The sequence below is a fragment of the Cervus canadensis genome, chromosome 6, assembly GCF_019320065.1.
Source record: "Cervus canadensis isolate Bull #8, Minnesota chromosome 6, ASM1932006v1, whole genome shotgun sequence".
NCBI lineage: Eukaryota > Metazoa > Chordata > Mammalia > Artiodactyla > Cervidae > Cervus > Cervus canadensis.
The window spans coordinates 71,216,282-71,239,144 of NC_057391.1; the positions used below are offsets into that span (position 1 = coordinate 71,216,282).

At 38.7% G+C, this 22,863-nt stretch overlaps 1 protein-coding gene across 6 annotated transcripts in view; it reads left to right on the plus strand.

The window, feature by feature from the left end:
• SYNE2 (spectrin repeat containing nuclear envelope protein 2) overlaps nt 1–22,863 on the plus strand; it is a 314,324-nt gene that overhangs the window by 220,753 nt on the left and 70,708 nt on the right. For 4 of the 6 annotated variants that reach the window (XM_043472258.1, XM_043472259.1, XM_043472261.1 and 1 more), the window contains 16 exons: nt 2,150–2,332; nt 3,365–3,493; nt 4,034–4,155; nt 4,307–4,448; nt 5,887–6,018; nt 7,434–7,586; nt 7,713–7,922; nt 9,134–9,235; nt 10,051–10,170; nt 10,558–10,758; nt 12,107–12,280; nt 14,076–14,207; nt 17,730–17,926; nt 19,308–19,440; nt 20,699–20,881; nt 21,298–21,444. In XM_043472258.1, coding sequence (XP_043328193.1) covers nt 2,150–2,332; nt 3,365–3,493; nt 4,034–4,155; nt 4,307–4,448; nt 5,887–6,018; nt 7,434–7,586; nt 7,713–7,922; nt 9,134–9,235; nt 10,051–10,170; nt 10,558–10,758; nt 12,107–12,280; nt 14,076–14,207; nt 17,730–17,926; nt 19,308–19,440; nt 20,699–20,881; nt 21,298–21,444 — 2,460 coding nt within the window. Of the gene's footprint in view, nt 1–1,510; nt 1,723–2,149; nt 2,333–3,364; nt 3,494–4,033; nt 4,156–4,306; nt 4,449–5,886; nt 6,019–7,433; nt 7,587–7,712; nt 7,923–9,133; nt 9,236–10,050; nt 10,171–10,557; nt 10,759–12,106; nt 12,281–14,075; nt 14,208–17,729; nt 17,927–19,307; nt 19,441–20,698; nt 20,882–21,297; nt 21,445–22,863 lie in introns of those variants that run through there. The other 2 variants (XM_043472263.1, XM_043472260.1) reach the window with 2 other exon arrangements.

A 22,863-nucleotide genomic window follows, 5' to 3' on the forward strand; every position in this document is an offset into this window, starting at 1 on the left:
TTGATCTACTGGAATCTGGTCCTCGGGCCTCTTGTGGGGGCTGCCCGAGGAAAAGACACGACCACAAGGTGGCAGTCGCGTGCAGTGAGCGTTTCTTGGGCAGCGTTTCGGTGAGGTCTGGAGGGACTGGGAAGTCTCATGCCAGACTTCCAAAGGCTTTGGCAAGGAGCAGGGCTGGGGCCACCACCCAGAAGCCGAGGAGACCAGGGAACTCCTAGGGGTTAGAGAATCCAGAGCGGCTGTGTGTCTAGATGATGTCAGAGAATCTGAAGGAAGCAGAGGCTGGAGTCTTTAGAGCTCCAGAGTTTGTCTTAACCATGACTAGATGGGGGGTGGGGGGGGGGTCCAGTTTTGAGTCTGGCACTGGTGAAATATGAATTAACATTTCTGCTGAAGAAATAAACAACATATAGATCCATATACAGGGGCCAACTCTGGCTCATTTATATAACACCATGGCATATAGACTTTAACACTGAAACATAAAAGGCCTTACAGTGCTCTGTAAAAACATTAAGTTCCCAGAGAGGAAATATCCAAGGATAGGAGCAAACAGATCAGTCAGGAAAAAATTATATTCCGTAACTTAATATTGAGAAGAAATGTTCAACCTTGATTGTTAAAGACTCATGAGTCAAAACAGCTGTTGTTTTGTTCCTACATTACCTTGACAAAAATTATATCATCCGGAAAAACTCTGGAGAAATAGATCCACTAATGTCTGCCTGATTGGTTCAGCATTTGGGGAAGTCAGCTGTTAGCAGATAAAATGTCCATCTTCTTTGACCTATTAATCCCATTACTTTAAATTTATCTTCTGAAAGTAACCCTGAAAGGAGAAGAATATCTATGGCTGCATTGATTACAAAAATGAAGCACCGGAAGCAGTTTAAAAGCTTAACAATAAGGAGATGAAGAGAATCATGGGGTACTAATATGCAGCTATTAAAAAAGATACCATGAAGCATATATATGTAGACCCATGAAAATGTACACATAAAAATAGCTAAGTGGACAAAAAGCACAAAATTACAGTACACTTTGTTTTCAGCCACTTTTAAATCTATAAGTACAAGTTGTTTAAGCTTAAAAGAGTCTGTATTCAGAGGATACAAGTAGTTTACTTGGATGAGAAATTATAACTATGTTATTGAAAATTTGTTTTAAGTTTTTCCTTAAGTTTCTCTCAAAGAATTAAACTTGTTCTTAGCACACACGATTTTAGCACAAGCAGTCGCAGAGTTAGAATGTGTCTGATTCTACATTCTGCTGCTGCTACACTCGTGTGCCCAGCCAATTGGCATGACTTTTGTGGCTCCATAGCTCAAGGAGAGAGCAAACTTGATCTCTTGAGGAGGAAAACAATGATGATGACTTACTGGGAAACTTACTTCATCCTCCCAATTTATTTTTAGACACGGGTGTAAGTTGACCAGTGGTATCAATGACTAAGTGTTTTAGGTTCCAAGTTATGTCTTCCTGTAATCGTCTTCTGATATTTGGGGAGCTTATTTGGCTTGAGAAAGACAAGAAAAGAGCGAAGGAAGGAATTTTCCAAGGGTTCTGTGGAAGTATTTTTTTTTAATTACTACTCAACACTTGGATTGCAACAGAAAAAGTTTAGGAATAAGGTGGGAAGTAATAATAGTAGGCACAGACTACATATCAAGCTCTGGCCAAAGTATATGGATTTAACTCTAGCTTCTCAAACTGACCCCGGAGGTAAGTTCCGTTATTATCCCCATTTTACAGATAACTAGAGGTACACCCATGCAACGTAAAGTGCCCAAATTTTCCCAGCTATGAAGTTCTAGTTCTAGTGTCTGTGGTCCTAACCACTATGCTGTCTGGATGTGTTCAGCTCTGTTTTCTAAAGAGAATATAGCATCACTTATTTAAGATTGTGATACAACCAATTTAGTTTATTTATTCACACCCAATTTGGAGTTGGTTTGGCTGAACCCCTACTGAAAAGCATAGGAATTATGTGGAAGTTGTTTTTTTTCTCCCCCCACAAGGTCCCTATCAACCTGTGTTTCTGGAACTTCTTATATACACTTAGGTGTAGAGACAGTGAATCTAACTTATTTTGGAGTGTAACGCTTGTTTGAGACCAAAACTATGATTAATGAAATGATTCTCTTCCTAGGCTATGCTAACAGAGATTGAGCAAAAGGTGGCCTCTCTGTTAGAGAGCTGCAGAGATCAGGGCCTGGGAGACAGTGGAGACACTCAACAGGAGGCTGAAGCACTTTCCCTGAAACTGAAAACTGTGAAGTGCAATTTGGAAAAAGTCCAAATGATGCTTCAGGAGAAATACAGTGAGGACCAGGTAAAATATGACTGTGTATAGACAGGTATGCAAATACAGGCCATATCTATCAGGAGGGAACTCTGGGTGCAGGTAAGGAAACAACTACAGAGGAATTACAGTAAGTGAAAAAGAATTGTGCCTCTTAAAACTTTAAGGGATGGGTACCCTAGCTTTTGTCATTGGTTTCATTTTGCTGTGTAGTTTTCTCATCTAGGTTTTTGTTAGTGATTGTGTTGCTTTGATTAGGGTTGGTTTGACTGGGTTGGTGGTTGTTCTTGCTGATAATGAGATCTATGCAAACTTTCATCATAAATTTTAAAGGAACTTCATATTTGAAAGGAACTGTGTAATCATGGTTGACTAGAAAAATGAAGCCTTTATAGACATGCTTAAAATTTAACATCAGAAACACAAAAACCTGTTTCACAGGTACTTTTGTTTTCCATTTACAAATATTTATATATACTGATCAAAGTATCATATAGTTAAAGTATTCTTATGGCTTTTAAAAGCATTCTGTGTATATAAATGCAAATGTGCATCCTATGAGTAGAATCTTACTATGTAAAATTCACAGCCATTCTTAATGAGATGGTGGTTTCTACTTAAAGGACTTCTATTTACAGAAATAAGATTGGCTGCAGATATATAGGCTGTATGGAACCCCTTTTATCCTAATATGTTCTCTCCTTTAAAAAATCTACTTATGTTTCAGACATAGGAGAAATTTGAGTTCGTAAGCTTAATACTATGTCTGTTTTTTATATTTATTTCACTTTGTTCTCAAGAAAAAAGGGCAATAGATTTTCTGGCTTTTAGTAATTCATTGGATGAATTAAATTGAGGAAATGATAAAATGACCACTTCATTAAATGTAGTGGTTTTTGAAGTTGTTATGAAATAAGTACATTAAATTATAGTATGGCATTATTGTAATTAACAAAATACAGTCATTTGCTTCATATAAAACTTTTCCATTGTGTTGTCACATTATTAGAATTGAAATGGATCACCATTTTAAATAGTCTGCCATCATAAAATGTTTTGCAGCATTCTACCACACTAAAGAAATCTTCAGAGCATCAGAAAGTTCTCCAACCAGATAACCTTTCTGAATTTGAATCTGTTGTTACTGAAAGGCCACAATTCAGTAGACAAAAGGATTTCCAGCAGCAACAGGTATTTTCAGCCCCCAGTAGTTATAAGGACAAGAATGAAGTTTTCTATACGGGGTTTCCCACTGAGCTCTAATAAATACTGAAAGGCCACTGGAATGTTTTCTTACATGACTGAATAGAAAGTGTGATGTGTAGGTGTTCCTGTGTGTATAGCAGGTCTGAGTTTTGAGCATTTGCTGCAGTATCTACTTTGCTTTCATCTGCTACCACTGGGGACACTTGAACTTGGCTACTTTGTTAACATGCATCTTCAACCAAGCAGGTATATACCTCTGCAACTGCAGCACTTTGTTCCCTATTTCAAAATGTGTTTGCATTTTTGGGGTGATTTTCCTTGTGTATAGTATTATGTTAAAAAATGCTTGGTCATTGTCTAAATATTTTAAATAAGTTTTTGAAAAATAAATATGAACAAGAACAAGAGATAGTAGATAATGATTTAGGAAGTGGTTTCAAATCTGATGATCTCAACAGAAGAAACCCTTGTGTACTAAATGAAAACCTTGATTGATTGGACCATTTGAATCTTATTCAATTATAGGTTTTGGAGTTAAAACCAATGGAACAAAAAGATTTAATCAAATTCATAGAATTTAATGCCAACAAAACATGGCCCCAGTATTGCCAGCATGATAAAGATACAACTCAGACATCATCTGCGAGGTAAAATATTTTTAAAGAATTGGACATGCAGCAGTTTTGTAGTTGGGAGAATTAAGAGTGTTTCTTTTAATATCACTTATAAAACACTGTCTGGATATAATATAATTTTTGTACATTGATTATTCTTTTTACCTTTTGTTTTCCTTAAAAGCAGTAAGACATCTAGCCCCAAAAATGATGCTCCAGACTTGATCTTGTCAACCCAGGGCCAAAGTGGAGATAAGTGGCAATATTTACACCATGAACTCTCATCAAAAATAAGGCTCCCTCCCTCTCAGCTTGTACAGCCCCAGGTCAGTGTGTATGTACATACAGTGTAAATAAACGTGAAAAGCCAACAAGCATTCATTAAACACACATGTGTGTTCTGCATTATTTCCAGAAAGCAATTTATTTATTTTTAGAGAGCAAAAATGCCAGATGGATTTTCATACTCTTTTCATCTTCCTGGAAATCTGCACTTCCCTTTTTGCTTCTGTAGCACCGTGGGCTTCCCCGCTCATAGCTCTTACTAAACTATACACCCGCTTATTTGTCTGTATTCCCCATTAGATAGCAAGAGAAGAAAGAGCGTGTCTGCCTGGTTCACATTTGAGTGCCTGGAGCAGAAACTGGAACATCATAAAATCTTGGTTACTATATGTTGAATGAATAAGGGAATGAATAATATATGTTTTAAAGAAAACACTTTAAAATGATACAGTGCTATATCAGTGTCATTCATTCATAAAAAGATTATTTGAAATCTGCCGTGTGCTGATCCCTATGCCGGTGGTACCCGTCTATAGGTATTCTCATCAACACACCTTATCATACCTGATCTTTGCCAATATGATCTTTGTCATACGTGCCGGCTACTGATGGGTGTCTCTCTGAACAGGGCGCCCATGAGCAGAATGGCACTGTTGCTCCCAGCAGTCAAGCTTGTGTCTTCAGTTTTGCACTCAGACTACCCGGGCAATGGTTACCAGTGGTTTTGCAGTTCCCCAGTCTGGTGGGAGCTTTTTCAGTTCTTTTCTCTTCTGTGAAGAACCTTATTTGACCAATTAATGTTGAATTGAATTCATTGGGTGGACTTTAGTCTTGGTTTCTCCTTGTCATACACGCTATAACATGTATGTTGTTCTTTTTCCAGGAATAGAATACCATGCCTCTTTCTCTACCCTCCCACCCCAGCAGAGTCCATCTACCACCCCCTCCTGTTTCTTTATATGTTAGTTTTCCAATTTGGCAAAGAAATTAACTCTGAGTCATTCCCCCTTCTGAAATCACAGCTCATTTTCAGTACTAATTTGGCTTTTCAATAACAAATCAAGACACAGATCTGCCCCCGGAGGTTACTGTATACTATTTAAGAGTTGGCTGTGTGCCAGGAGTATGCCAGTAAACAGGGAAAGAAAGAGCTAACCGTGGAAGTCCAGTAGCGTGGCTACAGATGGAAAGATTAGTGGTTTTACTCTATTTTTCAATTATAGTTTCTTTTTTCCCTTGTTTTTTATTTTTTAATCTAAATGGACCCTCAAGTGTCTAGTAAAGCCTGTCATGACTTTTCAAAGCTGTCCCAAATATTTAAATTTTAATTAAATCATTTTTTTCTTTTAAATGACAAGATTGACAAAAATACTTACCAAGAAGATAAACTCAGAAGATAGCATGTTAAGGCATTTTTGATGTTTTACATTAACAGGATCTCTAACTCTTCATAATAGTATTTCCCTTTTTCAAGCACAGATTACCACAAATATGAGTGTTCTACCCAGTGTGGGCATGTATAACTTTAGATACCCAGCAACCGAAGAACTGAAAACTTACACCACCCAGCTTGAAGACCTGCGTCAAGAAGCAAATAATCTTCAGGCACAGGTAGCAGCTGCCTATTATATATTTTCCTCATTGCAGTAACAAAAATAAAGGGAAATGTGATACTGTAAATTAGTTATAATTTTCTTTGGTGGATTCTTCAACTTACCCTCAGAGCCAGCTTACCCTTACACCTCCAGGGAGTGTGCATAGTCACTAGGTTGTGTCTAACTCTTTTGCAACCTCATGGACTGTAGTCCATCAGGCTCCCCTGTTCATGGGATTTCTGAGACAAGAATACTGGAGTGGGTTGCCATTTCCTCTTCCAGGGAATCTTCCCAACCTAGAGATCGAACCTGCATCTCCAGCGTTGGCGGGCAAATTCTTTTACCACTGAGCCAGCTGGGAAGCCCATAATTTTCCTTACTGAACAAATAATAGGATGTACAATTGAAGGAGTCCTAGAATTGCAAATAGAATTTATCTCTGTTACTGACTCTGGTAAATTTGGTAGTGGCTACATAGAATACACAGGCTTCCAAACCTGAGTCTGGGATTGGCAGGAACAAGGATCATAATCTATTAATACTGTCTGCATTGGGGCTCCGGGATTGCAAGGCTGAGGAGAGACGGAGGGAGGGAGTAGCAACAGGCTTTCCAACCTTAAGTTGGCTTAACGCTGAGATGGTGTGCTGGATAGCTTAGGTATCCATCAAAGAAGACAGTAGGAAACAGTCCACATTGGGTGATTAATAGGTTTGGCAGGCTCCTAATTTAATTATAATCACCATGCTGTATCATCCCTATCTTTAAGATGCTGTTCTTCTTTCTAATGAACCCCTTCAAGTTTCTTGACTTCCTTCTTCAGGCCATCCTTGGTGTCATTAACCCACTTTCTCCTACATTAAAACATGGGAGACAGAGAACAGTGGGAAGAGGGTAGTACGATTTATCTGGGACCACACTTCCCTGGTGGCTCTGACAGTAAAGAATCTGCCCGCAATGCAGGAGACCCTGGTTCGATTCCTGGGTCAGGAAGATCCCCTGGAGAAGGAAATGGCAATCCACTCCAGTGTTTTTGCCTGGAGAATTCCTTGAACAGAGGAGCCTGGTGGGCTACAGTCCATGGGTCACAAAGAGTTGGATACAACTGAGTGACTAACACGTTCACTTTCACACTTCCAGCTGGACGGCCCCACTAAAGAAGTCCATCTTTTGATTTACCTTTTAATTCTATTCAGTAGTCAACTCAATACCTAATACTGAGTTTCTTAAACTTGTTTCTCTCAGAGTTAACATCTTAATTTTATTTATTTATTCTGCTACCTAGTTCACAAAGTATTTGAAATGACTAATTATTAGAGGAAAAAAAAACATAACATGAATGGTAAACTATAATGGAAACCAGGGAGAATATAGGCTTAGGAAGGCAAGGAATCTTAGTGATTTCTGTTTTTCCTTTTCTTCTCTTGATTCAGGAAAACATGTCAGAGGAAACGTACACGAATCTGGATAAGAAATTATTTGAACTGTTTCAGGCCCTCATTCAGTGCCTGGGCAGTGTGGAGGAGATGCTGCAGACACCTGGGCTCTTCAGAGGGGATGTTGGTACCCAGCAGGTGCACTACGAGGTACGGAGCATCCATCGAGCACGTGTGTTGGCTGTTACTACAGGCAGCCCGCTGGTTAGCCAGAACTGAAACCTCTCTTAAGGTCAGAACTTGTTCACGGTGTCTTTCTTCCTCTCCACTTTGCAGACTCTGGCTCTTGAGTTGAAAAAACTTTACTTAGCTATGAGTGACAAGAAGAATGATCTTTCAAAAGCCATGACTAGGCCTGGCAAGAACGCCAGCCAGTTCCTTGACTGTTTTGAGAACCTGCAAGTCTACCTGGAGCACACCCAGGCTACAGCTGCCTCTAGAAGCAAGGCTCTGAAAGCTGGCCTCGACTATACCCGCAGTTATCAGGTACAATTCTGGGCACCGGGCTGCTTTGGCACAGTGTTAGGTGATAGCACAGACCTCCGATCTCTGTTCGTTCCTCTACCCAGAGGCATTCACGAGTGGGGATTGCTAAGGAAAGCAGTGAGGCTCTTTCTATGAAGGTCTTTCGGTTAGTTCAGCTGCTCATGGCTGGAGACCATTTGAAAGCGAGGTCCTTTCCAAAATCTCAGGTATGAATTTGTTAGGTCATGCTAAAGTAATGCTTCTTTCCTGTATGACATTCATCCACTAAAAGTGTCACCTGGGACGATTCCTAGGTAAGGAGGAGCTATTAAAGTTTTTGAACAAAGGTATTACAGTTTGTGTACGTTTCTGGTAGATCCGGCTGGCAGTTGTCTAATGAGAACTGGAGCAGAGACTTGAGGCAGGTGGACTAGTTAGGAAGCTGCTAGAAATTGTCTAATGAGAAGGAAATGAAACACACCACCACTTAGGAAGAAGTCTTCCCTGTAAAATCAAACCTGAATCTGATCCAGTCTCTAGAATCCAAGTCATCTAGACACAAGGGAAGAAAATGGGAAGTGGTGCTAAAGGAGTGCAGTCAGCCGTATACAGACAGTGGCAAGCTGTACAGAATAGGTAGCCCATTTTTTTTCTACTACTGCCTCCCTCCCTCCCCGCCCCCCCATACAAAAAATTCCCAGAAACAAAAAAAGAGAGATGGGCAGGGAGCCAGCAGATTATGAGGAATTTAAGACACATGAACCCACTGCACCTATTGGCCTTCATTTAGATCCCAGTTCAAGCAAACCAAAAGGAGAAAATATAGGCAATTAGGGAAATGTGAACCTTGCCTGGGTAGTTAATAATGCTAAGGAATTATTATTGATTTGTGATATTTTTAAAGGGAGGAATCTTTGTCATTTAGAGATACATGCTGAAATATATACTAATAAAATAATATGATATCTTGGACTTGCTTCAAAATAATCTGAGGGAAGGGAAGTCAGGTGCAGCCAAGAAAGCTCGGGGGAGGGGGCAAAAGAGAGACGACCAGCCACAGTCATCAGTAATTGTTAAGGCTGACGGATGATGGTAACGCAGGGGTTCCCCTATTTTGACATACGTTTGAAATTTCTGATAGCTCATAAATTAAAGGACAGCTAAATTTTTTAAAAGGTTCCAAAGCTCTAAATGAGATTCTCATTGTTTCCAACATTTATCTTTTTATACAGAATGAAATAAAGCGATTATATGATCAACTTGTTAAGAATAAGACATCTCTACAACAATCTTTGAATGAAATTAGTGGCCAGACTATTGATGAACAGCTTCAGGTAATCGAGTGAAAATGATTCAAACTGACTTAACCTTGAACCAGAGAGTCTCCTGCATAAAAGACTCCATAAGTCTGCACAAGCACCATAAGTCTCCTGTGCTTGTGAGTCCCCCCCAAAATACAAGTCTGTGCAGTGTTGGGAAGGTTGTTGAGCAATGAGACTCTCACCCTCTTGGGTGGGGGTGCTGGCTGCTCCAGCATCTGGAGACCATTTGGCTGCATATCAAACCTGTAAATCTAAATGCTCTTCATCCAGCAGCTACATTCACTTATGCAGCAAGTGTCAGTTGACCTAGTGTGTTCAGGCCACGGCTCTACATTATGGGTTTGTACTTATCCTAAAGAAATAAGACAAGAGCATAAAGATAAATATGTGTATGAATATTCAAGGAGGGACCTGGCAGCACTGCTCGTATTAAAAGGCTCTAAATAGCCTGAAAGTCCATTTAGAACTGTTGCTAAAGCAGTGAGCAGCCTTACTGTGTCTGCTTAAAAGGCTCTAGATTAGTTTGTACTGTGACTAGGTGCTGAGGAGCTGATAAGGAAGGCATGCAAACTGTAGAATCCAACGACATGTGCAATCCTGTGCATTTCAGGATATGCGTGTATACCTCTTCTCAGTACGTGCTTTGAATACATTAGAAACAGACTGTCAGCTGTGGATCTTTGGGGAGAACTGGAGAGGATGGAAGAGAAGTTGCACTTTCATTTTTCCCTCAGTTCTTTTCTGTATTGTTTAATTCTTTTTGAGTGACAATGTGTACTCCTGACTTATTAAAGGGTTTTATTTTCTCGCGTTCTCTCTCTGTTTAGAAAGTGGATGTATACACAGTGGAGCTGCAGAACTCTGAGAGCCGAGTGGCAAAACTAAGAGATGAAGGAGAGAGGCTTCATTTACCTTATGTTCTACTCCAGGAGGTTTACAAATTAGAGGTGTGTCTGGGCAGAAAATATTCAATCCATAAATCACTATGATTGTAAAGAGTTAGGCATTTTTCTTCTACCAAGTAAATTTGTGCACTGTGTGCTCACTCAGTCTTGTCCAACTCCTTGTGCCCCCATTGACTGTGGCCTGCCAGTCTCCTCTGTCCAAGGGATTTCCCAGGCAAGAATATGAGTGGGTTGCCATTCCCTTCTCCAGGGGATCTTCCTGACACAGGGCCCACATCTCCTGCATCTCCTGCATCTCCTGCATTGGCAGGTGGATTCTTTACCACTAAGCCACCTGGGAAGCTCTCCATGGAAATTTAGATATATGTTCTTTATTTGGGTTATTTTCATGGTTGGGTGGAAATGTTTGTGCACACCTGTTCGTTTCAGGATGTCCTTGACAGTACGTGGGGAATCCTGAGAGCCAGGTACACAGAACTCAGCAGCCCTTTCATCACTGAGAGCCAGCAAGATGCTTTGTTGCAAGGCATGGTGGAACTGGTGAATGTCGGAAAGGAAAAGCTTGCTCATGACCATTTACAACAAACCAAAAGTAAAGTTGCCCTACAGGCTCAAATACAAAATCACAAGGTAAGACACATGGGTCAGATCACCTTTTCATAGACTGTAAGTTATTCTGAGTGTGAACAGAGAGCATACATGTCCTTCCTTGGTGAAATATACATCATTCCTTCATTCTTTAAACAAACATCTATTACACCATGTACCAGGAACTCTGCTAAACTCTAAGAATGTAATTGTGAGTGAAAATAGACACAGTTCCTAACATTTATGGAGCTTTTAGTTGATTGAGAAGACGTTTTTTGTCAAGGAGCGATTCAAACTAATTTAAAATTGAAATTAGGTTACATACTTTAAGAGCATTTAATAGAGGAAGTTGAATTCAGGAGGTTAGGAAAGGCCTTACTGAGAACTGAAATCAAAAGAAATAAATAAATTACAAATGTATATGTAGTGTAATGCCACAGCAAATCCTTTTGCTTTCCACTCATTTCATTAAACAAAACCTCATGATAACCAACAAGAGATATGTAGTCATTTAAGTGTTGATAATAAAGGTGTAAGATACAGTTCCTGCTTTTAACAAGCTGAAGTCCAGGTTTTTGATAAGTAGACTTTAAGAAAAATTCATAGGTAAATATTGTATAAGGAATGGAGGGGAAGAGGAGGAAATATATTAGCTAATATATACAATGTCTCAAACCTTATGGTAGACCCTTTTATGTATCCCTTTCAGGGAATAAGAAAAGGGATTCACCTAATAAGAGGCCCCCAAAATAACTAGAGGGGGCAGCTGACTATAAATAGTGAACCATGTGAAGGAAAGCCTTTCTCTTTAAAGGTTTTAAAGTGCTATTCTAGGAGCTTTGACCAACCAGAATCCCAATAGACCCCCATCAAGAAATTTCCTTTATTTAACCATTGTATTGAGTAGAAGTTAGAACCAAAGTTTAGAAACCCCTGGCTATTGAATATGTGATGTGAATTTCTTGGGCTCACACGTCTATCCATCCAATTTATTGTCTTGAAACCAATCAGCCAAATCAGCATCTACTTTTTGGTAAAAAATAAAAATTAAAAAAAAGTTTCTTAAAACTTGGAATTTCTGATATAGGAAAATCTCACTGGAAATTTTAATTGTCTAATTAATAATATTTGCCCTTTAATATTGATAGTTTTAGGGAAAATATTATCAAGAATAATTTTTCATTGTAATTTGTTAAAATTCCATTAGTACTTAATGACCATGGATACATAGGCAATTTTTGGTTTGTTTTCTCATGAATTTGACTCTACGTGGCTGTCCCGGAATTTTGGATTAGAAAGTAAATATGACAGTATAACATGTTGAAAAAACTTGAATTTTAAGGCTTTTCACAGTGTAAAAATAAATAAATGTCAACATCTCATTTCACAGCTTTTTTTTCAGAAGCTTGTTGCTGATATGCTCTTGATCCAAACATATTCCAACAAAATGCTTCCTTCTTTAATGCAAAAGAAAGAAACATTTGGGGCAGAACAAGTCAAAGAAGTTAAATTGCTAGAAGAAAAGTCACACCAATATGGAATAAAGCTACAGAGTTTACTACAGGTATGTGGTTTTCATAAATTTTGCACTTAAGCCAGGAATTCTGGATTTTCAACCACCACCTCTAGGTTCGAAAACAAGTATCTGGTTATTATTAAGCAGTAGTTAAGTGAGAACCAGCAATGAGGAGCGTGAAATCCTGTTCCAGCTCCTACTGCTGCTCCCCCAGTGAAATATTAGCTGAGATTTCCTATATATCAGTTAAGGACTGCACAGCATCTTTCTGCCTTCAAGGACTGTGTACAAATAAGCAAAATGGGAAGCACTTTGAGGTCTTGAATGAGATCATTTCATGAAACATCAGTGGTTCTGAAACTGTGCATCCCAAAGAGGACAAGCCCAGATGTTCTGTTGCTGAAGTATAGATCTATGCCAGTCCTGTCCTGATTCAAAGAAAAAAGTTCAGCTTACATAAAGCTCTTTCTCAGTTTTAAGAAATAGAAATAGTTTTAAGAAATAGTTTTAAGAAAGCTCTTCCTCAGTTTTTTTAAGAAATTTTCACTTCTTAAACATGGTGGATATTAGTACATAAAATATAGAAATACTCAACTTTTTAATGTGATAATAAGATATGGTATTATTTTATGCTAATAAAATTAATTTTCTAGTAGTATGTCAAGTTGGTACTTATAGTAATAGTTCATGGTGTTTAAAAAAAGAAAGACTCCATGAGTGACTTGCCTCGTGGTCCAGTGGTTAAGACTCTGGGCTTCCAAGGTAGGGGGCACAGGCTTGATCCTTAGTCAGGAAACTAAGATCCTACATGCCATGCAGCACAGCCAAATAAATTATAAGTTAAGTTTAAAGAAAAGAAAAAAGACTCCATGAGTCCAGTGAGTATCCCTGACTTTCAGGTGACCCACTGTTTCACTCGGTATGAGAATTAATGAGGTGGTTCGTTTTCCGGCAGGTGTATTTTGTGTCCATAAATCAGCTCTGTTGAGGGTTAAGGCCCCAGAGGTGGGCTTCTCTGGAAACAGAGTGCTAGGACCAGGCAGACTCTGGCGAAGGCAGTAGTGCTCCCCTGCTGAAGTGTGAGCTCACAGCCTCTCAAATCACTCCTTTGAGCGGCATGTGAGGGTAATGGGTTGGGTCATGTTCAGTGGGCTGGGAGTTGGAGCAGGGAGTGTTGGGAACAGCCTAACATGAGCTTCTGTTGAAAAACTTTAAAAGTTAGCACCTTCCTTTCCAAATAATAAAAGTCCTCTGAGATCTCCACAGAGGCGTATGCTGAGAGTATCATTTTAACTTAATCCTATTATTCCCTACTCAATTTGATGAGACAAACATAAAGCCCTAGTACCACCTGGATTTTTTAAAACCTTTTCCACACAGCAGTGAAAGTGGAATTGGTTCCCACCAGACGCTGAGCTCTTATTCAGTTCAATTCAGTTCAGTCGTGTCCGACTCTTTGCGACCCCATGAATCGCAGCACGCCAGGCCTCCCTGTCCATCACAAACTCCCAGAGTTTATTCAAACCCATGTCCATCGAGTCGGTGATGCCATCCAACCATCTCATCCTCTGTCGTCTCCTTCTCCTCCTGCCCCCAATCCGTCCCAGCATCAGGGTCTTTTCCAATGAGTCAACTCTTCGCATGAGGTGGCCAAAGTACTGGAGTTTCAGCTTCAGCATCAGTCCTTCCAATGAGCTCTTATTAGGGTGGGTTATATCTCAGAAACCCCTGGAATCTGTGCTTTAATTGTGTATGGTCTCAGAGTTCATTTTTGTTTGGGAGATTAATTTCATCCCTTTCTGGAACTAAGCCCCCTGGTGATCATGTGTTCTTGATTCTCTAGAAATGGGAAGAATTTGATGAAAACTATGCATCTCTTGAAAAGGACCTGGAAATTCTTATGTCTACATTGCCCTCTGTGAGTTTGGTAGAAGAGACGGAGGAAAGATTAGTGGAAAGGATTTCATATTACCAGGTATTTTGCTTCCACTTAAACCATCAAAGTCATGGTCTGAAGCACTTTGTGTTTTTATTGTGTTTTGACTAAAGTACTTGATTTTGAAGGTGAATGATTCGAATTGAAATGAAATGTTGCTCAAATAACTCACAGTGAGACGTATTTCGGAGAACTGCAGATTTGCTTGTGAGCTTCTCTGCGTAACCGTGTGCCTGACGTGGGGTCGGGACCTTGGTTGAGTCCTGACTGTCATGGAGTACTCTGTCAGCTTTCTGTCCCTAAGGTTCAATGTCTTTGTCTGTAGAATGGAGGTAATCAAGCTTGTTCTACCTGTCTCTGGAGGTGGATGTCAGCAGGTCTGGACATGAGCTAAAGTATGAGAAGAACTTTGCCAACTATGGGCCTCTGAACATATTTTTAGTCCTATGACAAGTGAAGCCCTGATTGGACAGAGCCTATGAGGAAAACAACAATCTGTTACCTGCCGCCAGCATTATAAAGAGACTTCAGACTTGTGTCTTTCAGACACAATTTTTTCTTGTGTAACGTTTGGTATTGTTATGATCGAAGTCTCTGTGTCTCAGATTTCAATGCCATAGAAAAGATACAACCTTAGCATGATTTTCGAGTGCCACTGAGAATGTGACCTACAAGATAAGAACAGGTTCTAAATATTTTCAATAGAAACTTGAAATGCTTAGTTTTTACTTTAGAATGTATGTGGTCAGAATCTGGTTGTGTGGTTAGTTGTGTGTGTGTGTGTGTGTGCTATCAAATATCCACTTTAAAACTTCAAAAGCAGGTTTGTTGCCTGACCAGACTGGATGAAAAATGAAAACGTGAATTACTTGGCAGTGTGCCAGCATTCCTTGGAGGCACTTAAGCTCCTAACAAGGAGCATTTTCCAGAGGCTGGAATGCTGTAGTTATGCTCTCTAAGGTGTCTTGAAAGTTTCAATTGATCTCTTCGCCGTCTTCACATATTGAGCCAAACTCCAACATAAATCTGAGTCTTCTGGGATAAGAAGCTGCTGTTTAATTCTTTGTTAGCCTAGGGGTGCAGAAGGTACCATCTGAACAGCTGAGAGAATGCAGTGGAAAATAAAGCTCTTAAACCTCGTGGGATCAAGAAACAGTTCACATTAACCAACCTGATAGAAGCCTGATTATTTCTCCAAGAGTAGCTGTATACCTTAAACCAGTGGTCCCCAACATTTTTGGCACCAGAGACCAGTTTCATGGAAAACAGTTTTTCCATGGACTGGGTGAGGAGATGGTTTCAAGATGATTCAAGCGCATTATATTTACTGTGCACTTTATTTCTATTATTATTACCTCAGCTCCACCTCAGATCCTCAGCTTTTACATCCAGGAGGTTAGGGACCCTTGTCTTAAACTATAACCTGTGTTTCTGTTAAGCTTGAAATATTTTTTAAAATGATAGAATTGTTAAGACTTTTAAATACATCTGCTAGACTAAAAGAAGACAGAATATCTAGTGAAGCCCATCTCGCTGACAGCGGTCCTAAGGTTGTTATCTGTCTCCTGTGTCATGGGGAAGTTTGTATATATCTTGACTGGGGGACATCTGTGGGCTGGGAATATAGGGTCAGTCAGCTGTGTGACCTCTGGAGTTGAACAGGCCGTGTTCAATGCTGGCTGTCACCTCATGGGCCAAGTGACTAGTGCAACCTGACTCTCGGGGACAAAATGAGGAAATTAAAACTTCTCAGAGCTGCTCTAAAGATGAAGTGTCTTGCACTGAAGGCTTAGAAAATTAGAACCATTTATTTTTTTAAACTAACATTGAACAGTTTATTCTAGCCTGCAGACTCAAGCAGGAAGAGGGATTTGCAACTAGAGTGTTAGAAAGGGATTGGAGGTAGAATTTTTAATAATTTTTTAAAGGCGTAACTTAGTTGGAAAATAGCAAATGTTCTGTTTGACCATAATTTATTTTTTAAGATTAAATTTAAGTAACTGTCAGGATATGTCATTAAGCTGAACCCAATTGCAGGAGATAATTGCCTTTAGAGAGTTCTCCTCAGGGGATCATTGTATTTGCAGTTTTGAAGAATTTTATTTTTCTTTTCATGGAATTGAATTAGCAGTGTACTGTTTTAATTTATTCTTCTGAAGTCCTCTTTTTTTCTCCTCCTGAGTCCTTATATTCAGAAGAATCTCAAAGTGAACTTTTCCCCCTACTATTTGGGTCTAAAGAATAACCCCTACCTACCTGGCTAGGTAAAATGCTTCCAGGGGCCCAGACAAGAGAACAGAAACAAGGGCAGCTGAGTGGATGAATATTTGAGGGCTGGTGGGGACAGCAGTGGAGGAGAACCCAGGAGAACAGCCTCTTCTAAAGGAGCTTGCTATAATAGATCTTCCTGTTTTCCCAGAGTCACAGGAAATCCTGATTTCTATGTAAAATTTCTTGATTTACAGAGTAATCCTTAGGTCACACAAACACTATGTGCAAGTTCACTGTGCCCTGAAGACTGTCACCGTTTTAGTTTCTAGGTGAAAGAATTAAATGATCAGTTCTAAATCTGTGAATTTTCATTTTCTATTGTATGTATAAGTCCATGCAGGAGAAATGCACTAGACATTCTCATCATGAAAGATAATAATCCGTTAATTATGCTCAGACAGATTGCTAGAGGCTTGAGGATTAGGAAAGTATTATTGTTTCTTTTTTTTAATTGAAGTATAGTTGATTTACAATGTTGTGCCAATCTCTGCTGTATAGCAAAGTGTTACATACATATATACATTCTTTTTTAATATATATATTTTTTCCATTATGGTGTATCACAGGATATTGAATATAGTTCCCTGTGCTATACATTAGGACTTTGTCTATCCATTCTAAATATGATAGTTTGCATCTGCCAGTCCCAAACTCCCAACCCATCTTTCTCTGTCCACCCTGTCCCCCTTGTCAACCACAGGTCTATTCTCTACGTCTGTGAGTCTGTTTCTGTTTTGTATATAGGTTCATTTGTGCTATATTTTAGATTCCGCATGTAAGTGATACATGGTATTTGCCTTTCTTTTTCTTACTTCACTTAGTATGATTATCTCTAGTTGCAGCCGTGTTGCTGCAATTGGCATTATTTCATTCTTTTTCATGGCTGAGTAATATCCCATTGTATATATGCACCACATCTTCTTTATCCTTTTGTCTGTCGATGGACATTTAGGGTGTTTCCATGTTTTGGCTGTTGTGAACAATGCTACTATGAACATGAGAGAAACATATCTTCCCCCCATTATAGTTCTGTCCAGGGATATGCCCAGAAGTATAGTTTTGCCCAGGGATTTGCCCAGAAGTATAATTTTGTCCAGGAATGATATGCTCAGAAGTGGAATTGCTGGATCATTCTATCTTGAGTTTTCTGAGTAACCTCCAAACTGTTTTCCATATTGACTGTGCGTTATTATTTCTTCAGTAGCCTCAACTGTAGGTTTTCATGAGATATTTGAGTAGACTGGCTGATTTAATTTTAAGTAATTCAATCTATGACTTTATTTTTATTAGCAAATAAAAAGGAATATGGATGAGAAGCATGCCCGGCTTTACCAGACTCTGAATGAAGGTAAACAGCTGGTTGCATCCGTGAACTGTCCTGAACTAGAGGGCCAGATTGCAAAACTGGAAGAGCAGTGGTTGTCCCTAAACAAAAAAATTGATCATGAACTACACAGACTACAAACACTTCTCAAGCATCTGCTCAGGTATGTTTTCTTAAGGATTGATTGGTGGTAGGTTTTGCTGTGGAATAAGACCTCAGAAGGGTTCTGCAGTCAGTCACATTTCACATGTCATCCCCCTGTGGTACAATTTTTGATCATCTAAAGCAGTTGGGTTCCTCTTCCAGGCTAAATGGGATCTAGAGTCTCTGATGTTGGTTCATAGGACTCAGGATAATGTGTAATCAGTTTTCTATGGAAACTAGGAGTTATGTTATAAAATTACATACATGTTACCTTTGTGTCATGATGTTGCTCTTTCCTACACTCTTCCAAAATTTTTTTAAATCTTAAAAATAATTTTAGCTAATGGAATAGTTTGGAAAAAGTCTTTGGAGTTCTTCAAAGAATTTTTTTTTTTTTTGCTTTAACAGCTCAAATATTTTATAAAATTTTTTTTATGAAGTATACTTGATTTACAATGTTGTGTTAATTTCTGGTGGATAGCAAAGTGATTCAGTAATATATGTATGTGTTCTTTTTCATATTCTTTTCCATTATGGTTTACTATAGGATAATGAATATAGTTTCCTGTGCTATACAGTAGGATCTTATTGTTTATCTATTATATATATATTAATAGTATTGTGTTTATGTTGATCTCAAACTCCTAATTTATCCTTCCCCCTCTTTCCCCTTTGGTAATCACAAGTTGTTTCCTATGTCTCTGAGTCTGGTTCTATTTTGTGAATAAGTTCATTTTTATCGTATTTTAGAATCTTCATGTAAATGATTATCATATGCTCTTTGGCTTTCTCTGACTTATTTCACTCTTGAACCCCTAGAGGAAGGTAGAAAACACAGAATGTTTAGCCTGATTCTCTTCCCTGCCTCTTAGGGGGCTGTCTTAACCTAAAGAAGTTTAGAAGTTTACCAGAGGGAAAGCATTTTGCTTGGATATTTTCATTCTATTAGATATATTGGCATGCAGTGAACAGCAATTTGCTGTTATATAGCTTATAATAAATAATAACAGCTTATAGTAATACAGCTTATAATAAATAAATGTTGGTTATATTTTTATTGTACACAAAGCTATAGAGAACATTTGATGAATAAAAATAATCTCTTTCCTTACCTGTGGGTTTATTTTGGTATAGCTATCAAAAGTTTTTTAAAGAATATTTTAGACTTTAAAATGCCTCTTTGTTCTTGATTAGTTATTATGGAATCATAAAAAATGACAGAAGCATCAGATTTGGGGTCTGGAATGAAACAGGGTATATAATCCTTTAAAAAAAATAATAATTTTTTTCTGAATACCAGGGTTGGTCAACACAAGAAATCATACAGTGAAACAGAAGAAAATATGCGGGTGTTGCATATTGTTTCTTATTTCCTTTCTCTCTCGCTTTGCTCCTGTTAGTTATAACAGAGATTCAGATCAGTTAACCAAGTGGTTGGAATCTTCTCAGCAAACTCTGAACTATTGGAAAGAGCAGTCCCTCAATGTGTCTCAGGACCTGGACACAATCAGAAGCAACATAAACAATTTTTTTGTAAGTTGTAATAGAATATGCTTGAATAATTATTGGTCGGCTGTAAATAGCAGGGGAAAATTATGAGAGTTGAGGTGTTTCGTCTCCATAACCTTTATGTGTGGATAAGGAGTAAGACTTGGGCTAATAGCAGCTATATCCTTCAGACTTAGAACTATTTGTTTATATTGTTGATTTTATGTTTATAATACTGATAAGGTATTTTTTTATTGGCCCTATAAAATATATATAAATTTAAAACTTCCTCTGACATGGAACATGTTTCGTAAGTGCAGAAAATATCTTTCCCACCAGCTCTGCCCCAAAACCTCACGAGATAATCAATTCATAAATGTTAGTTAATAAATACATGGTTTTAAATTGTCCTTACAGAATTGATATTTCCACTTAAATGTTATTGTTCTGTGTTTTAAGGTCTTCTTTTTTTTAAAGAAAGAGTAGTAACTTTTGTAATATAAATTATACTTCCGAGACCTGTTTGTCTTTTCTCTTAGTCTTTTCTCCACTTTTCATATTTTGTAGCTATCACTCATTTTGATGTTAAAATGAAAAGATTTCTTAAATATACTTGGAAAAAGCTTATAAGTACACAGGAATATTTTCAAATATTTTAGAAAATTGGTTGCATTTAATTCACTTAGTATGAACTTTGTGCTGTGTTCCATAGTTTCTTTTTAAAATTGAATTGATTTGGCTATTTTTAAAAACAATAATCCATTAGATTACAAGCCCCTCAAGGGGTAGGAATTTCATCTCTTTTGTTCCCCGCCATATATCTAATGCCTGGAACAGTGCCTGACATTTAGGAAAAATGTGTGTGTGCATACATGTGTGAGTGCATATATACATACACACATATACATATAAATATTTACTATTTGAATTCAGTTATTTAGCTTTGAACTCTAATCAGCTATTCTGATTCTTAATTACTCCATGCCATATTTATATATTAAAAGTTTCTCTTTTTTATTATTTTCATTTAATTTTGGCTGTGCTGGGTCTTCGTCACTGCGCGTGGGCTTTCTCTAGTTGTGGCAAGCAGGGTCTACTCTCTAGTTGTGGTGTGTGGGCTTCCCATTATGGTGGCTTCTCTAGTTGCAGAGCATAAGCTCTAGGTGCATGCGCTCCGTAGTTGGAGCATGTGGAATCTTTCCAGACCAGGGATCAAACCCATGTCCCCTGCATTGGCAGGCAGATTCTGTACCATCAGGGAAGTCCTTAAATGTTTCTAAATTTTAAAACTGTTTGCTTTTAGGAGTTTTCAAAGGAAGTTGATGAAAAGTCCTCCTTGAAGACTGCGGTTCTAAGTACTGGGAACCAACTCCTTCACCTGAAGGAAGCTGATACGGCAACACTGAGAGCTTCTTTGGCACAATTTGAACAAAAATGGACAGTGCTCATAACTCAGCTTCCAGACATCCAAGAAAAACTTCACCAGGTAAGTATTCAAAGACCCAGCATTTGAATTAGCATCCGTTTGTTAAGGCACAACTCTTTTAAAATCATTTCTCTGACTCAATAATTTTCATTGACACCACCTTTTTTTTCTCTGGCACCACTGAATATAGGTCTTAATTACTGGACTCTCCTCCAGTGGGATCTTTCTTAAGAGAGAAATCAGGCTTAATTACTTTATTTCCCAGTTTATCTGCACCACTGTGTTAGTTTATGTGAAGGTCATTGTCATTGTTTTGGGGTCACTTATTCTGAGCTTGAATGCTGGGTTTGTTTTCGTGAGTAACCTGCATAATTATGTGGCGTGACCTTTTATCAAACTAGATATCATCGTCAGTGACGCCCTGATTCATTTTGTTAACTGCAGGTAATTAAATGGAAATCATTTTGTTTTTGCAGCTTCAGATGGAGAAATTGCCATCTCGTAAAGCAATCATGGAAATGATTGACTGGATGAACAATGTGGAACATCAAACTGAAGATGAAGACTCTGAGCATTCACTGAGTTCTGCATCTCAAGTTAAAAATCTTCTTCAGAAGTACAAGGTAATTATCCAAAAAGAGCCAGAAGCCATTTCATGAAATAAAGAAGGCAAATCTGTCAGAAAAGAAATACTGAACAAAGAGACATGTAGAATATAATTTAGAAAAGCTGATTCTATTGGTGGGGAGTGGGATGGTGGATGATTCTGAAGAGAGAAGTTAGTATACTTGCTCTTATCCTGCCCCGATTCTTTCAGTAGCTCCCATTACCACAGTACAGAATCCGAGATTTCAACTGGCTCTGGCCTCTCTTTTCCTCTCCAGCCTCATCTCTTCATTTTTCCATGTAAACCCTGAACTCCGCCTGAACCAAGTCCTCTGCGGTCCCTCCACTGCTCCTGGGGCCCTCCCACTCATGTTTTTGTATGTGCTGTACCTTTGGCCTAGGAATTCTAGTGTCCCACTTTTAGCCGTAGGAATCTTCTTAGTCATCCTTCCAGAGTCAGTTCAAGTGTCTCCTCGTTTGGAAATCTGACTCTCCCAGCCAGATCAGTTTACTTTCCAGGATTAGGTGTCTGCACGGTGCTATCAATAGTTACTATCACCCAGTATTATAATTATTGAGTTGGCCAAAAAGTTTGTTCCAGTTTTTCTATCACATCTTATGGAAAAACTGGAATGAACTTTTTGGCCAATCCAATGTTTCCTTACTTGCCCATCTCCTCACCTTGACTTCGCTTCTTGAGAGCAGGGGCTTCTCCTTTATTTCCCCAAAACAGCACACCTAGCACAATACCTGGCATCCAATAGGTATTAAGTAAATGTTCCTTGGATAAGAGAATGCGTAAGGAAAACTTGATATCCTTCTACAAATAGATAGGAATGTGGACTTCTCCATGATATTCAATTTCAAGTAGATTTAACTAACATTTAACAAGCCACATGCAAATACTTATTGTGTGCCAGCAAGGTGTTTGCCACTAGGAACACAGAGATGAATGAGGCTCTGGTCTTGCTTTCCAAGACCTCATAGGCTAATAGATCTAGCCTCTGGTCCAGTAAAGAACCTGCCTGCCAATGCAGGAGACATAGGAGATGTGGGTTAAATCCCTGGGTCAGGAAGATCCCCTGGAGGAGGAAATGGCAACCCACTCCAATGTTCTTGCCTGAAGCATCTCAATGACAGAGGAGCCTGGCAGGCTACAGTCCAAAGGGTTTCAAAGAGTCAGACACAACTGAAATGATTTAGGACAGGCAGAAAATGAATGGCTTAGCCACAAACCAAGATATTAGTAAGGATTTTCTTTTTAACTCTTATCCCATCCTAACTTCAGTGAGTAGTAGAGTCTGTAGAGGGACTATGTGTATTTTTCTCACAGGCCCTAGCAACCTAGCACATAACTTGGTTTTCCCCCTAGATGTCTCCAAAGGAAGTGCTCGAACTTGCCAGGATACACCCAACAAATATTAGGCTTGAAAGAA